Raw genomic sequence first — 16,908 nt, forward strand, 5'->3', positions numbered from 1 at the left:
AATGTGTCTTTAATTTGCTGTGATTTTAGCGCTGAGACTTGAATTTGCTGTAAGCATTAAACAGGTTTTTTTTTCTTTTGTCGTGTCTCCTCAGGCTTCTGGAAGGCCACCTGTCCTCCGTCATGTGCCAGCCCCCTTCTGGTCTTCGTCAACTCCAAAAGTGGCGACAACCAGGGAGTGAAGTTCCTGCGACGCTTCAAGCAGCTCCTCAACCCGGCGCAAGTCTTCGACCTGGTCAACGGCGGGCCGCACCTCGGGTGAGCAAACCAAACATCCCTGCAGATCCTCTAAATGGACGGTTTGAAACATCAGCTGCAGAATAAGTGAAAAAGTGTGTCTCTGTCAGTCTGCGTCTGTTTCAGAAGTTTGACAACTTCCGGATCCTGGTGTGTGGCGGCGACGGCAGCGTGGGATGGGTCCTCTCAGAGATCGATAAACTCAATCTACACAAACAGGTAACACAAACGACACTGTTAGGATGCTCATTGGTTTCCACATGGAAGATAGACAGTCCTGTGCATGAACCCTCTGAACCTGAAAGCAGCTTATGGATGTTTTTTTTGCTCACATTTGCCACATTTTTCTGCACTGTGGGTTCATTTTTCACTGCAACATGAAGTCCTCCATGGAAACAACACAACCATGACGAGAGGAGAGAGAAATATATGTTTGTGCTGAATGGCACAGTTTGAATCAATAAATCACCAAACAGACAAAAATTGGATTTCTTTGGATATTTATTTTAGAAAAATGTAAAAAAAAAAAATCGAAGTGTCCAAGGGAATGGTAATGGTCTGAATGTATATCGCGCCTTTCTGCCTTAGTGGCGGTCAAAGCGCTTTACAATGTGTTTCTCATTCACCCATTCACACACACATTCACACACCAATGACAACAGACCTGTCATGCGAGGTGCTTGCCTTTCATTGGGAGCACCTCCGGGTTCAGTGTCTTGTCTCTTCGACATGTTTTACCAACACTGGAGAAAAAAAAGATATTTAGCTATTTACATGTTTACAGCCTCAGCAAACTCACTATTCTCTTCAGCTCCAGAAAGCTATTTCATGCTGAATGTATCTACCAACAACTTTCAAGCCCATTTCTGAGCCATGCTGCATTTATTTCATCGATCCAGTGTGTTTTATTTTCCTCTCTTTTGTCGTGTCCTCTCCGCTCACGGCTGAGTCAGACGTGTCTTTCTGATTGTGATGAGAAGCACAACATTTTTTTGTTTGGTACAGAATGTAGTTTGTGCAAACATGTGATTTTATGTAAATTTTGAAAAATGACATTTTTTAAAAAAGTGATTTTGATGTAATATCTCAGTTTAAAGCATAGATTTGGTTATTTTTTCTGACACATCAAATCTGATTAGTTCGAGGACTGTCGGAAAGTTAAACATCCAATAATTATCTCTGTTTTTACAGTCAAGCCGCTTAAAGCTTTTACAGCCTGTTTTTGTCATGTGACTGTTGATGGGAGCTGAGCAACACATGGCTTCTCAGTAGTGTTCACAGGTGTAGAGTTTTTAGGATTTTACAGAGTCTAGTTCGTTTATTGTTCAGAAATGTTAAATGAAACACGTAGAATTTGGTCATTCATCAGTGATTTTAAGTGTAAATTTTGGTTCATTTTTCCAACTGAACTTCACATCTCACGTGGTTAGTTCAAAGACTGTCAGAAAGGTGAAAATGTGGTGATTTCTTCTGTTTTTAAATTTTGTTGCTCTGATAAATCGTGCCATTTTAGTGTTGTTGTTTCGTTTTTTTTGAAAGATAATTCCCCTTTCATACCTGTCAGTGGGTTTTGTGTGAAAGTGTGTTTTGTTTAATGCAAATTGAGGTCAGAAACTATAAAAGACTGGTGGTCATTTAACTAATCATGGATAAAAATTTACCAAATCTACACTTAAAATCAGCATCAAAATAACTTAATTCTGCATTGTTCATTTAAACATGCAGAGAAATAAACTGTACAAGCCTTGAGGGAACATTATTGATTCAACGCAGAGCTGTACGGATAAAACTGACTTGAGTTGAGAAGGAGGTGGTTTTGATGAGGACTTTAAGCACGTGGTTAGTTCAAAGACTGTCAGAAAGGTGAAAGTGTGGTGATTTTTGATATCATTTTGGTCATTTTTAAATCTATAGTTTGCTTTTCAAATCTGATGGCAGGTTTTGGGGTTCAGAGGGTTGAGTCACTGCCTTGAGCCTAATAAACCGTGTGCTTGCGTCGCAGTGCCAGCTCGGCGTGTTGCCGCTGGGCACGGGGAACGATCTGGCCCGGGTTCTGGGCTGGGGTCCGTCCTGCGATGACGACACCCAGCTGCCGCAGATCCTGGAGAAGCTGGAGCGAGCCAGCACCAAGATGCTGGACCGCTGGAGCATCATGACTTACGAGATCAAGATCCCACCCAAACACAGCTGCCCGACAACGCCCGAAGGAGCCGACGACTGCCAGGTATCACAGGAGCTGACGGAAAGTCACTCGCATCAGCAGACAGCAGCAGAACCAGCAGGGCCTGATGTTTTCCTGTCACTCCGGTTCAAAACTGCTCAGAAACCCACAGATTTCTTTCTCTTACACGTGTTAAAAACATGCTATTTAAATTTCAGTTTCTTTGTCTTTGTTTTTTCTCTGCAGTTTCACATTTCAGCCTATGAAGACTCAGTAGCTGCTCACCTCACAAAGATCCTCAACTCGGAGCAGCACTCTGTGGTCATCTCGTCCGCCAAGTGAGTCACAATCTGACCTTTAAAAAAACAAAAAAACAGGGTTCATTCAGGACAGATTTGTACCAAAAGTGTAATTTTTTGTGTTGATTATAGTCCCTGTGACAGAGAAACAACATACCGCTGCATGTAAAACATATAGTGTGTGTTGTTTCAGGATGTATTGGACCAAGAAAGATTTTAAAAAAAAAAGAATAGATTGTTATCTCAGAAGGCAACCATGAGACAGCCGGGTTTTCTTCCTGTTTTTTAGGATCCTGTGTGAAACAGTGAAGGATTTCGTTGCCAAAGTGGGGAAAGCGTATGAGAAAAGCACCGAGAACGCCGAAGAGTGCGACAACATGTCTCTCAAAGTAAGAATGTGCATAAAACATAGTACTAATACATTTAGATGATCTGTTTTTGTAGCGTTTCCACCTCTGTATATTTATATATTAGCGCTCTATTCATTGTGTTTACACTGTACTGCTGTTTGTAACATACTATTCAATATTTAGTGCGCAATATTTCTGTTTCTTTGCAACTTTTACATGACATGTGCAATATTTCACTTTGATGTAAAACATTGTCATTATGTGCAACATTTATTTATTTTTTTTCATTATCAGGTGCAATATAATAATTTATTTTTTGTCATTATCATGTGTGATCATCTTTATTAGCCCCGTGTAACTGCCTGCATTACTTTATACTGTTCTATGTAGCTTCGAGCTTTATTTTAGCTCACTTATTTCAGTAATTTCAGAAATGTATTATATCTCATTGCTTTTTCTCTTTAGACACTGCATTTGTTATGCTGTGTCATTTGTTTTTGGGTTGTTGTTTGTTTGTTTTTTTAGCAATATCTGGCTCAAGAATTTCCTTTGGGATGAATAAAGTTTCACCTTAATAATGCACTTAACTGCTGCTTTTCCACTTCTGGTTAGATGTTAAACTGTATTTCGTTGTCTTCGTACTCTTTGCAATGACAATTTAGTTGAATCTAATCAAATCTAAAAACGCCGCAGCAGACGTTCATTATCATCATTTCCGAGCAGAAAGGCAACTCCCTAAACATGACATTTCTGCTCATTTCTCCACCTCTGTGTGGCCGGCAGTGTGCCATCCTGAACGAGAAGCTGGACTCCCTCCTGCAGACCCTGAACAGCGAGTGCCAGGCCCTGCCGCCGCTGCCTCACCCGACCCCTCCCATCGTGGAGGAGGAGCAGGAGGAGGAGGAAGAGGAGGAGGAGGAGGCCAGCGAGGAGAGTCTGACGGAGGTGAAGGAGAAGCTGGAGGAGGAGGAGACGGAGAAACGAGGAGGAGGAGGAAGAGGCTCCCCGCACCAGCTGTTCAAGAGCCGCGAGCAGCTGATGCTGAGGGCCAACAGTCTGAAGAAGGCTGTTCGACAGATCATAGAGCAGGCAGTGAGAGGTACGCAGTGTTTTTAATCACTGGTTTGGTGGAATACTTTGTGAAATATTGTCTTGAAGTTGCAGGTTTTAGTGAAGGCAGAAATCAATGCTTTTGTTCATGCAGAAGATAATCAACCTTTCAATTATCAACATCGCCATATTTTCAGATTTTATAAAAGGTACATCTACCGTGTCCTCATGTTTACGTGTTGTCAACTTTTCCTGTGGTGCTTGGGTCTAGTGGTGGATGAGCAGAACGCCCACACTGATGACACTGAGCTTCCATCGCCGCTGGAGTTCAGGAAGGACAGCGAGGAGGAGAACCGAGACAGCGAGAAGGACGAGGACACCAAGGAGCTGGAGGCAGTTTCCTGTAAGTGTTTCAGCCACGAATCTGTTTCTGTTCCACATCTGGGTCCTGAGGCGAGCTGGTTAACATTTAATAGAAGATAATTCAATTCTTTATGGTCAAAAAGCTCATTTCAGACTTCCACATCGTCGTTCTTCCAGGACAAATGACTGGCTATAATTCCAGTTTCAGGTGTCACAGTTGGTTTGTTAGCACCAAAAACTTTAAAACCTTTCAGATTCTCCACAATACTAAACACAACAACACAAGCAAGTTTCCAGTTTCAGTTTTCATATCGACAGTTTAGTTCTGACTGTTCGTAATTCTAGTTGACGATATCTTTAATTCCCCTTTATTCAACATAGCTACCTTTTCCTTTTTCGATTCTGAAATTAAGAATGATGTTGTAGATGTCTTAAAACTGGAGTTTTGACTTGTCAGAATGTAGATTTTTACATTGCAGATATCTGTAGTTGCGTACAGCAAATGGGAGGCGACTTACTTTTCAAACAGACTGTGACATTTTAACTATAACTGCTGACGATAAGCTGTTTCGCTGAGTTTACAGAGTTGGTTTGTTTCCCCCAAATTTAACCTAAAACTTTGTGGATACTCCACAACACTAAATACAAAAGCCACATTAAGCTGAATATCTCATCAAGACAAGCAATAACATCACCAAACAGGTTTGAAAATCCCGGACGAGCCCCCAATTGTCACAAAACGGCAAGTGGGGAGTCAACGCAAGAGATTTACTTAAATCAAACACAATTTATTGGATTATAAGGAGTGTGGAAGTAAGCAATATCAGCAAACTAAGGCTAAACTTTTACTAAATTTCCACCACAAGTCTGTGATCAACAAAACTCTGATTCTCCACAAACTCCACACTGATGAACTCTTTCTATTTCACATCATTTTCTAACAATCTGATCCACTCACAGTAGCCGACACTACTTCTGCTAACACTGTTCAAGTGCTCTGCTGGAATTCTGACTGGTCATAATGAAGTCTGAAATATCTGCAGCCTGAGCTGAATTACAAAGATCTCTAACTGTGGTTCTGACTGGTCACAATGACGTTATAGATATCAGGGATTTGAATCCTGCAGAGCCAAAGTCTGCTATTAAATGCTAAAACACCATTAAGCTCTTTGTGCAAACCTTTTACCTGCTTGGCCCTGATGCATTTTCATTCTGGACTGTTTCCAAAACACTTAACCTGCCTGTCCTGTTTAGCGTCCAAGTCTTTCTACTTTGGCAGCTGGCCTTCATCTCAAGACATTTTATTTAATTAGTGGTTGAGGCCTGATTCGAGAGAACACTTTTTTAAAATCATATTGCTTCTGTCTTTTCCCTGCTGAGACAGGAAACAGGCGTCCTCTTATATGTAAAAGTGGACAAATATCACAGTAACAGCCAGATTTTCTCCGACAGGATTTAACTGTTGCCACCTTGTGGGCGTTGAACTCCCTGCAGCACAGAGAACCAGACTCAGCTAATGGAAAAAAAAAGTCCTGCTGACGCAAATCATGTTTCCTGTCATAAATAAACTCAGGGATTAGTGCTAAAAGTGCACAGAGAAACTCTCCTGCAGCAGAATGGGCCGTTGATCTGCCCCTTAGCCTTCAGCCTCCACAGCGCAGAGCTGCTCTAATGATACCTGTGGAGGCTGCTGTGTTTGTGGATGCAGGTTGCTGTGGATCGGCTGCAGGATGTGTTATTGTCTTTGCGGCAGAAATTCTTCCTGTTTATCGTGCGGCTGCTTCCTTCCTTCCACACATTTTTCCAGTCGAACCCTCTGCTTCATCTCCTCCTTTCTAACCTGAAAAAATCTGAAGCTGCAGCCATTAATCAGATAGTTGTCAACTATTAAGTGAATCTTCAGCTATTTTGATGATTGATTAGTAGGTTAGAGCAATTTTTTAAAAGAGAAAAAGTCTAAATTCGCTGACTGCAGCTTCTCAAATCTAAATATTTTCAGGTTTCGGTCTTTAAAAAAGAGAAAAGAATCAACAGATTAATCAACAATAAAAAAATGATCATGAGTTGCAGCCCTGCTGATTTTAAAGGTATTCATATTTTTTAACAAAAAACATGACTTTTATGTTGTGTTATAACTTTGTAAATATTTTAAAAAATTGTATTCTTATATGAAATTAAAATTTTATTTTATTTTGTCTAATTTTAATAATTGTTATATCATGTTTATTATCATGGTGAATTAAAAATTTTGCATTTTTTGTAATATTTCAGTACAATGAATTTGGTTTGTGTAATATTTCTAATATTGTAATTTCTCTGCAAAAGTGATGTTGTTTTGTAGTTTCTGCTGTCTAATACCTCAGGAATCACTCAATGAGCAGAGAAAACACCTCAAAGTGATATTTTCTGTTGTTCTTTCTGTGTGTAGCTGCTAAGAGTCCGTGTTCTCCGACCGAGAGGAGGGTGAGTCGCAGCACTCAGTCCTACGGATCCTTCACCATCACTCCCTTCACCACCAGCAAGGAGAACCTGCCGGTGCTCAACACTCGCATCATCTGCCCTGGTAAAACACACAAACACCAAACTCTGCATCCACGACCCTTCCCACGCTGCAGCTGATTGTGTTACAGTTGCGTTATGTGTTTCTGCGCAGGTTTGCGAGCAGGTTTGGCTGCTTCCATCGCCGGCAGCTCCATCATTAGCAAGATGCTACTGGCCAACATCGACCCGTTCGGCGCCACTCCCTTCATCGACCCCGACCTCGACTCGCTGTAAGAAGCGCTTCTTTTCCACATCTGCCACCTTCATCTGCTTCTCCTCCATGCATCAGACTTGTTTGCTGACTGTTGGTTTTTATGTGGTTGTTGGTCCATCCAGAGAGGGCTACATGGAGAAGTGCGTCATGAACAACTACTTTGGCATCGGCTTGGACGCAAAGATCTCGCTGGAGTTCAACAACAAGCGAGAAGAGCATCCAGAGAAATGCAGGTGAGACATGTTTCCTCTCATCATAGCCACAATGGCTGGAGATATGTTTAGAAGAGAGAAGGTGAGGACTTTAACCTCAAGAACACCAAACCTACAGTCAAGCATGGTGGTGGCAGTATTATGCAGTAGCAGAACCGGTGCTTTACACATAGTATATGGAATAATGAAGAACGGGTTACCTCCACATTCTGGAGGCAATAATGTTGAGTGTTTTCCAATGAGACATCCATCCATCCATTATCTATACACCGCTTAATCCTCACTAGGGTCGCGGGGGGGCTGGAGCCTATCCCAGCCTACTTAGGGCGAAGGCAGAGGACACCCTGGACAGGTCGCCAGTCTACTGCAGGGCCACCCAATGAGACAATGACACCAAACAAACATTATAAATGGTGAAGAATTGGTTAAATCAGGCCAGAAATAAAAAAGAAACAAGTCTGTGTCAGAAAACCAACACATTTAGTTCAACTGTACCAAGGCTGTGAAGAGGAGAGTCAAAGATACAACCAGAAACCTGTAGATGGCTACCAAAGGACCTAGTTGAAGTGAAAATGGCCAAAGGACATTTAACCAAATATTGGCATTTCTGTACATGTATGTTGGACCCAGCAGATTTTGTCATATTTCCAGAAGACCTTTAATAAATATATGAAATAACTAAATGCATGATTGTTTTTTGTTATAGTCATAGGAGTCTATGATACATATGGTCATTACAAGTGTATGGAAACTTTTGTTTCATGACTGTATATATTAAATAATCAAAATATATTTCTAGTTTTCTAAGTCAGACAGTTTCCCACCATCATGGTTCAAATATTTCCAGTTTCCAGTCAGTCTCCACTGCACAGTTATAAAAAGACATCCTGCAGCAATTTATGGTGTGATACATGGAAAAACATAAGTATGTCATCACACAAAATGTTTTTCTTCTCTAGATATAAAGGCTAATATTTAAAATTTGGAAGTGTTATCGTATCAAATGATGGAAGATCTTGATTGCAGAGACTGTTCTTTATTCTAATAATGACCAAGATAAGAGCTTAGAAGTAAAGTCAGTGCTAATGTATTCTCTGTACCTTCTTTCTGCAGGAGTCGCACCAAGAACATGATGTGGTACGGTGTTCTGGGCACCAAGGAGCTTCTGCAGCGGACCTACAAGAACCTGGAGCAGAAAGTCCAGCTGGAGGTGAGACGGTGGAAAAAACAATGGGGTGGATATGGTTTTAAAATAAAAAAAATAAAATAAAACCTTCAAATCAGACTGCGTTTCACATCGTCACATTTTGGCCTGGAGCTCAGGACTCTCGGCTAACAGCAGGGAGTAATATATATAAGGATGTGAGTCACCTGATTTTGACACCGCTGATCCCCTTGAAACTCTATTTAAGCTGGAGTGCTGTAGATGTAAAGTGAAGCGTGATTCTGCAACTGCCCGGCCTGTTTCTGCCCTCAGATTCAGCTGCCACCAATCAGGAAGGAAAGCTTCTCACAGCTCACACTAGGGGGTGAAATGATATTTAGGTCCTAAAAAAGCACATTGTGAAAAGTAAAAAAAATAGTCTTCTGGGTTTGTGAGGTTATTTAAGTTTAAAAACTGCAGTAAAAAAAAGTAAGTAAGTACATTTTTGAGGTGCTTTTACTTCACTCAAGTATTTCCATATTATGTGATGTTCTCCTTCTTCTTCACTTCATTTATCTGACACCTTTATTAGGTTGCAGATTTGATCCAATGGATGAATAAACACGCTTTTAAAATACAACACCTGGTTGAAATCAACAAAAAGCACATATTCCTCTATTTGCTGCATGAAAAAGACTTTGACTCCCCTATGTTTGTCTGACAGCTTCAATAAGATGCAGATTTGCTGTAATGAATAATAATAATAATAAAAATCAATTACATAGTTACACATTAAAACTTCCAACCTTTATGACAAAAACAGCTCCACCAAATAGAGATTTTCCCTTAAACTTCTCACATTTCACTAAATGCTCCAATGATTCAACAACTTACTGCAAAGATTAGAGAGAAACCGATTTTTCATGCAGGACTTTTTCTTTTACCATAGTACCTCCATCACTGCAAATGATTTATGCTGCATCTGCAAGAGAACAGGGACAGCATCCGAGTGTTGTAGGTTTTTGACCTAACAGGAGCTACAGCTTAGTTTGTGGCTCCCAGGGGTTTAGGAGTCTTTCCTCTGAGTTTATTAAATACCTGCAGCAGCAGAACCAATATGAGAGTCTTCAAAAAGAGAGAGAGAGAGCTGCTGCCATTTACATACTACAGCAGAGTCTTCAATAAATACCTAATTACAATAAAATAGCCCCAACATGGAGACAGGATCAACATTCAAGTGACTGACTGAATGAAAGAATGCCGTCACTTCAACAGACTGATAAAGTAGCAGAAAAGGACTTTACATGCATGTACCTTCTTCTTTCTCTCTCTCTAAATGCCTGCAGCAGTAGACAGCAGCAGGATCCATAAAGAGTCTTTAAAGAGAGAAAGAGCTGCTGCACATTTACATACAACAGCAGTTACTTCAATCAACACTTTAAATGAAATACATGTACCTTCCTTTCTGTCTTGTCTTACTGGTCCAGCTGAGCTTTGCTTATGTATCTTTACCAGTGTGACGGTCAGTACATCCCGCTGCCCAGCCTTCAGGGCATCGCCGTGTTAAACATTCCCAGCTACGCAGGAGGAACCAACTTCTGGGGCGGCACCAAGGAGGATGATGTGAGTACATGTACAGTGGATGTTCTGTCTGTTCTCAGCATCTAACTCAGACCATCTTTACAGAGTAGAAGAAGCGTTTTTACTCTGCAAGATAGAATCTGGCCATCCTGGATTGATGTAACCCTGATGACCTGGAGATGGAGGTGGGGGAGGAGGGGGGAGACGGCTACATAGATATTCATGCTTGTTTGTTTAAGACTCAGAGCAGAAGGGCTGCAGAGGGATCGGAGTGTCAGTTTGCAGTCGCCCCTTAGCGAGCCCCTGCAGAGGTTACCCTTGGACACACGCTTGCATTTAGTTTGTGCATTCGGTGTTATGTAACTGTTGTACTTAAGCTTCAGGAAGCAGAGCTTCAGGGAGAGGGCGTTTAGATAAACTTAGTCACCATGCAGGCACATGTATAGCAGAGAATTCCACCACAGTGTAAATGAACAACATAAAAAGAAATGTGCAAACAGAAAATATAACTGTCAAGAAGAAATAATTGTAAGTGCAAGTGTATGTATAAAAACAGAGGGATGGCTTGTTCTGTTAAAGAGAGCTTTTGTTTTATTAGGAAGTATAAAAACAGGAGTGTCACTGATGTTGCACTTCTGGATGTTGCACATTGCTGAACATATACAAAAAGCATGGCTTACAAAAGAACACAACATTACATACAAAGTGTCTGTAAACAAATGGAAATGTGTAGTTTCAGTAACTAAACACAAGGTGCAAGCACACGCCTGCACTGACATTTGACATGTTACTTGAAATGTGTTGTTAAAATTCACGACTGAACCCAAAACCTGAAGTTGAAATCCCACATTAGCATCTTTCCATATGCAGGACTTCTTTCTAAATGTGTCCATCTAGTGGCCGCTTCCCCACACGACAGCTCAAAGCAGTGACTTATTTGCTGAGTGTCTCTTTGCGCTCGGGCAGATGCTTTCTCCTCACTTGCTTTGACCTTTTCATGCACAGTTTGCTGGCAGAGATCAATATCAGGTGAAGCCTCTTCTGTCAGAAACAGCTCATTTCTCGTTGGAGCTAAACTGAGCTGACATAGCAGAATAATGACAGAGACGTGGCTTCACAAATCCTTACTGTTACAGTCACATTAAAGGATAAGGCACCTAGTATTTTGTATTTATATTTAGGAAAATATCTAAGCTCCATTTTCTGACCAGTTTTAACCTTCTGGACCCCAGAACCCAGAAAGGCATATTATCTTTAAAAATCAGCAAAATTAAAGCATTTATCAGAGCCAGAAAGTGAAAAATAAAAAAAATAATAATCAGAGTTTTATAGTTCTGAAAATGTTAACCATTTTGAAGTCATTAATATACTTTTTTTTCTTTTTAAATAACAGCAAACATGTGGAAAATAATAATGCATTTTGCTAATTTTTTAACAGTAAAAAAAAATCCATTGTTTTAGAAGAAAACATTTGCATTTCTGAAAATGCAGAAACAAACAAAAATGTGATGTTTATTTGTTTTTAAGAACTGACATCTAAATGAATTCTGTATTTCTGTGATTTTAACTAAACATCAGGAAATTGTTCAAAAAATTACCATTAAAATCTGATAACTAAAGTTCATTTGTTTCACTGTGTAATATTCAGGACGTTGCTGAGACTTCGTAAAAATGTATAAAATAACAGATTTTGACCCTCAGACAGGTTTGGGAAGTTGGAAGAGATGGATTGTTGGGTCCTAAAATGTAAAATAACACCAACCTGATCCACTATAGTACGAAATCGATAGATAAAATGTGCACATACATAGCATGAATATTATTTTTATTGTATTGTGCAGATCTTCTGCGCGCCGTCTTTCGATGATAAGATCCTGGAGGTGGTGGCTGTGTTCGGCAGCATGCAGATGGCTGTTTCCAGAGTCATCAAGCTGCAGCATCATCGCATAGCGCAGGTGAGAGGACGCAAAGAAAACAGCATGGAGTGAAAATACATGAGAAAAATGTGTGAATCTAACCTGAACTTCTGCATGGATCAGTGTCGGACGGTGAAGATCACCATCCTGGGAGACGAGGGGGTTCCCATCCAGGTGGACGGGGAAGCCTGGATCCAGCCGCCGGGAGTCATCAAGATCCAGCACAAGAACCGAGCGCAGATGCTCACCAGAGACCGGGTAAGGACATGATCACATTTTTATAGCAATTTCTCCTCATCATCAAGCTCTGCAGAAGCCTAATAATGATCCTGATCATTTGAATCAGGTGTGTTGGAAGAGGGAAACATCTAAAACATGCAGGACTGTGGCCCTCGAGGACCAGGACTGGACACCCCTGATCTATGATTTACCTGAAATGTTTATAGCATAAAATATGGATATTTGTGAAGATATCTGTGAAATTTTGGACTGATATATCAAACACTTTCAGAGATAGCTTCCTTTTCTTTTTCTTTTTTTTGCCCATCAGCTCACATATATGTAGCGCTTTTCATTTTTTGCAATTTGAGGCTGTTTGAACAACGATATCTAAAGAGCTAATAAAAATAAAAGCCTGACATTTTCACTGTTGTTGCTCATCATGTCATTGATTCAGAATATGCAATATCTGACAAATAGATGGAATTATGGGTGATTATGGGTGGGTTAAAGTTCATAGCTGACTAAGCAGGTATGACAAGTTGTAAAGAAAAAACAATATTAAGAAATATCTTTATGAATGTCCATATTTTCTGCCATAAGTGTAGCATATAATATGAATATGTATAAAGATGTTTTCAGGTAAATCAGAGACTGTGGTGCAGAAATTATTGTCAAAAATCTGATCATTTGACATGGAACAAACCCACTGCATATATACATTTATATTTAATATCAAAATATGTTAATAATGTTGTCAGTCATACAGTTTATACACCTTGAACTTTCATAAGTGATTGAGCAGGTATGACAAGTTGTACCACCAACACAAAGAAGTTGCTAGATAGTTTAATCCATGTAGAACCAGTAGTGTTTTGGAGTTCCAAATGCTTCTGCAAATAAAAATACAAAGAGCCATTTCTAAATGTAGACATATATCCATCCATTTTCTATACACCGCTTAATCCTCATTAGGGTCATGGGGGGCTGGAGCCTATCCCAGCTGACTTAGGGCGAAGGCAGGGGACACCCTGGACAGGTCGCTATAACTTTCTGAAATATTGTCGTTAAAACAGCCTCTAATGTGTTGAAAGTGGATTAACGGGCATTTTTTCTTTTTAAATGATCTCATAGTTTTGGAAATATCAAGCAAAAATGTCACAGTTGCCATTTTAAACTTGTACAGCTTATAACTTTGGAAAAAACGGGTGAACACAAGGATACTAATGATTTGAGGTAAAATATCTACTTGTGCGATGTTTCCCTGCAGGCGTTTGAGAACACGCTGAAGTCTTGGGAGGACAAGCTGAAGTACGATAAGCCTCCTCTGCGTCCTCACCTCTACCCTCAGCAGTCTGTGGATCTGGCCACGGAGGAGGAGGCCTCGCTGGTGCAGATGTGTGCCAGAGCTGCCGAGGAGCTCATCACCAGGTAAACGTGCTGCCAATGAAAACATCAGCTCTGGTTTCACGTGTGTTTTATTCAGTCCTAAATCGTGTCCTCTGATTGTGTGATCGCAGGATTTGCGAGGCTGCGAAGACCAACGGGCTTCTGGAGCAGGAGTTAGCTCACGCTGTCAACGCTGCGTCTCACGCCATCAACAAAACGCACCCCAAGTTCCCAGAGGTTAGCTGTTAGCATGAATCACACATAAGACACTCTTGAGAAGCTGCAGTTTTAGGTTGAAGGCCTTTGTGGAAGTTTGTAAAACAGAAAATCCTGACGTGCCACTAGAGGTCAGTACAGCCAAAAATAAACAGGTTCCACAATCTGAAGCCGAGAATCATTGTTCCATCTGCCAATCCTGGAACTGGACCTTTGAATACATGAGTATTAAAAAAAGAAAATCCCTGATTAAACAGAAACAGAAAACTATGACATTAAGTGATCAGAAACAAATCCACTGACAAACTCAAAATGAACATGATAGAATAAAGCAGCTGTGAGATAAGAAGCAAACTGGGATCAGCAGGTGCCAGATTAAGATTAAACCAGCTTCTGGGATTGTTCTATGACTGATGCGTGCACTGTTTGTGTGATATAATGCTAAATACCTGCTGTTTTCCTTCTTCAGAGTCTGACCAGGAACACAGCGATCGAGGTGGCCAGTACCGTCAAGGCTCTGTACAACGAGACCGAGTCTCTGCTGCTGGGCCGAGTCTCTCTGGTGAGTTATTATAACAGATCATTTCAATCATGACTTTCTTTTGTAGCATCATGTGCAATATTTCATACTTTCATTTGTCATGTGTAATATTTGAGTTTGATTTGTGATATTTCACTTTCTTATACAACATTGTCAATGTGTTACTTCATGTTCATCTCATTTTTCAGGCAACATCTTTCCTTGTCATGTGTGGTTATACTTACTCGCCTTATTTTAACTCACTTATTTCCTCTGTGTCATACCTAAATCGTGTTGCTTTTCTATTTTTAGACACTGTATATCTTATGTGATGTTATTTGTTTTGTTTTTTTTTAAGTAATATCTGGCACAAGAATTTCATTCAGGTTTCATATTGTTAGTTTAATCTTATTTTTTATTTCTATAGAATTTATTGTTTCAACTATACTATGAAGTTTAAGGATGATTTTGCTCATCTTTAATGGCATACTTTGGGGTCTTATTTAGTTTTTTCTCCCTGTTTACAGCAACTGGACCCTCCAGAGGAGGAGCAGCTGTCCAGCGCTCTGCAGACTGTTGAGCTGGAACTGGGCAAACTGGGAGAAATCCCCTGGTTGTACCACATACTGCAGCCCAATGACGAGGAGGTAAGAGGCCTCAGCAAGCACATGCATGCACACTGTGTGTAATGTGTCTGTAAAATAGACGACAGCTTAGCTAATCAGCACGTACTCCATGTGCAGTGGTGGGAAAAGTAACTGAAGCCTTTCAAACTATCTGCAGTCACGTGTAAATATGCCTTAAAAGATCTATTTCAACAGACAAATCATCACGTTGTTCTCTTCCATCATTTAGACAGCGACAGCAGGAGGCTAAAAATGGTGGAGTCATGATTAAATCAATGAAACAATGTTGGAGGTGTGGGTTTAATGTTTTAAGAACGTTTTTGAAGATATTTATCATTTCAAGTAACGCTCCTGAAAAATTAAACTCTTTTTGCTACAACATTCAGGAGATGTTTGGAGGATGTTATCAGGGCCACAGATTCTTCTACATGACAGCAAAAGGAGGAACGTTCTCAAACCATCATTAAAAAAATGTTTTCCAGATGTTATCAAGTGATTTTTAGAAAACCTTCCTGTAATGTGACATATTAACAAAGGCAGAACATTTGTCCTACAATGTTCTGAGGGTGTTTTGTGGGACGTTGTTGAGGTAACACATTATTAAAAGTTTTTCTGTAAAACGCTCCCACAATGTTGCATAATAACAAAGGAAGGACGTGAATGTTATCGTACAACTGCTAAACATGAAAACACCAAACGTTATTAAAGTCTTTAGAGAACGTTTTGCCACCTTTGAAGATGAGCATTCTGGGAACTAAACAAAAACATTACGAGAACTTAAAGTCTAGCTGAGTCAGAGCTTCTTGGATTTTTAAAAAAATGTTTAGAGTTGCTAGAAAGGAGACGTCAGAAGACTAATGACCATGAATGGTTGATTTAAATCAAGCTTTAGCAGGTTACAAATTCATTTCAAAGAGCTGAGATATTCATCAGCTAACAGGTAAACAAACTCTATAAAATGAGAACATTTAGTTAATTTAAAAAGCAAATTGTTCACTGGGGCTAGAAAGAAACTCAGAGAAAGAGCTCCAGGCTGAGAGGACTCATCGTGAAAACATGAAGTCCTTGACCGAGCATCCTCCATAAAGCTGCTGGGAAAATGTTGGACTGATGAAACTCCGGTTGTGTGGTTTAGAAATAACTTGCAGCACTACGTAAAAAGGGAGCGTCATGTCAACATTAAAGTATCCTTCATGCAATGTGGCGACAGCAACATAATTTGGGCTGTTTTGCTGCCGCTGGGCCTCGACTGCTTGGCATCACTGTGGAGTGAATGGATTCCTGGTTTATTAAGATACATTCAAAACAAAGTCAGGGAGATGCAGCAGGAAAACACAGCTCATAATGTGCTGTATGTCCAAAAAATTTAAGCAGCTCTGTGAGAAAAAATGTGTGCAGGTCTCATCTGCAGCTGTTTGAGGTAACTGCTGCTGAAGGAGGTGAATTAATCCAAGGGCTCACTTACTTTTTCCACCGTCCTATCAACTTTAATACAAGATAACAATTCTATGTGAGTTAGTAGCTGAAGCACATTGTGTTTGTCTGTCTTAGATACATATCGAATCACATTTTCCAACACAGAAAACTTGCTAAGTTTTGAGAATGTGCTGTCTGTCTTTAGTGTAGCATGACTCCAGGTAACGGGAGAGTTGAGTAGCTAAATGAAAGGCTATAGGTTGACTGTGCTTATGTACCAGGACCACACTCTGGGTTACGGCAAGAGAAACAGTCGCAGCAGCATGTTTCGCATAGTGCCCAAGTTCAAGAAGGAGAAGGCCGCCAAGAAGTCGAGTCCTCAGTCAGGTAGGGATGTGTCCACCTTTCCATCAGTGCTGAGCAGACTGGACAGACTGGTTAACCCTCTGAACCCC

At 40.4% G+C, this 16,908-nt stretch overlaps 1 protein-coding gene across 1 annotated transcript in view; it reads left to right on the forward strand.

The window, feature by feature from the left end:
• LOC103363475 (diacylglycerol kinase eta) overlaps positions 1-16,890 on the forward strand; it is a gene marked incomplete at its 3' end in the record, with an annotated part of 69,649 nt that extends 52,759 nt beyond the window's left edge. Inside the window, exons 10-28 of the mRNA XM_008290256.1 lie at positions 95-257; positions 347-455; positions 2,239-2,460; positions 2,644-2,735; positions 2,986-3,085; positions 3,830-4,145; positions 4,368-4,499; positions 6,888-7,022; positions 7,113-7,230; positions 7,337-7,447; positions 8,540-8,636; positions 10,086-10,193; positions 11,993-12,106; positions 12,191-12,325; positions 13,557-13,717; positions 13,807-13,912; positions 14,361-14,453; positions 14,939-15,058; positions 16,735-16,890. Of these exons, the coding sequence (XP_008288478.1) occupies positions 95-257; positions 347-455; positions 2,239-2,460; positions 2,644-2,735; positions 2,986-3,085; positions 3,830-4,145; positions 4,368-4,499; positions 6,888-7,022; positions 7,113-7,230; positions 7,337-7,447; positions 8,540-8,636; positions 10,086-10,193; positions 11,993-12,106; positions 12,191-12,325; positions 13,557-13,717; positions 13,807-13,912; positions 14,361-14,453; positions 14,939-15,058; positions 16,735-16,890 (2,588 nt within the window). The remainder of the gene's footprint in view (positions 1-94; positions 258-346; positions 456-2,238; positions 2,461-2,643; positions 2,736-2,985; positions 3,086-3,829; positions 4,146-4,367; positions 4,500-6,887; positions 7,023-7,112; positions 7,231-7,336; positions 7,448-8,539; positions 8,637-10,085; positions 10,194-11,992; positions 12,107-12,190; positions 12,326-13,556; positions 13,718-13,806; positions 13,913-14,360; positions 14,454-14,938; positions 15,059-16,734) is intronic.
• Positions 16,891-16,908: the final 18 nt, after the last annotated feature.

The sequence above is a fragment of the Stegastes partitus genome, unplaced genomic scaffold (genome assembly GCF_000690725.1).
Source record: "Stegastes partitus isolate 25-593 unplaced genomic scaffold, Stegastes_partitus-1.0.2 Scaffold662, whole genome shotgun sequence".
Lineage (NCBI taxonomy): Eukaryota > Metazoa > Chordata > Actinopteri > Pomacentridae > Stegastes > Stegastes partitus.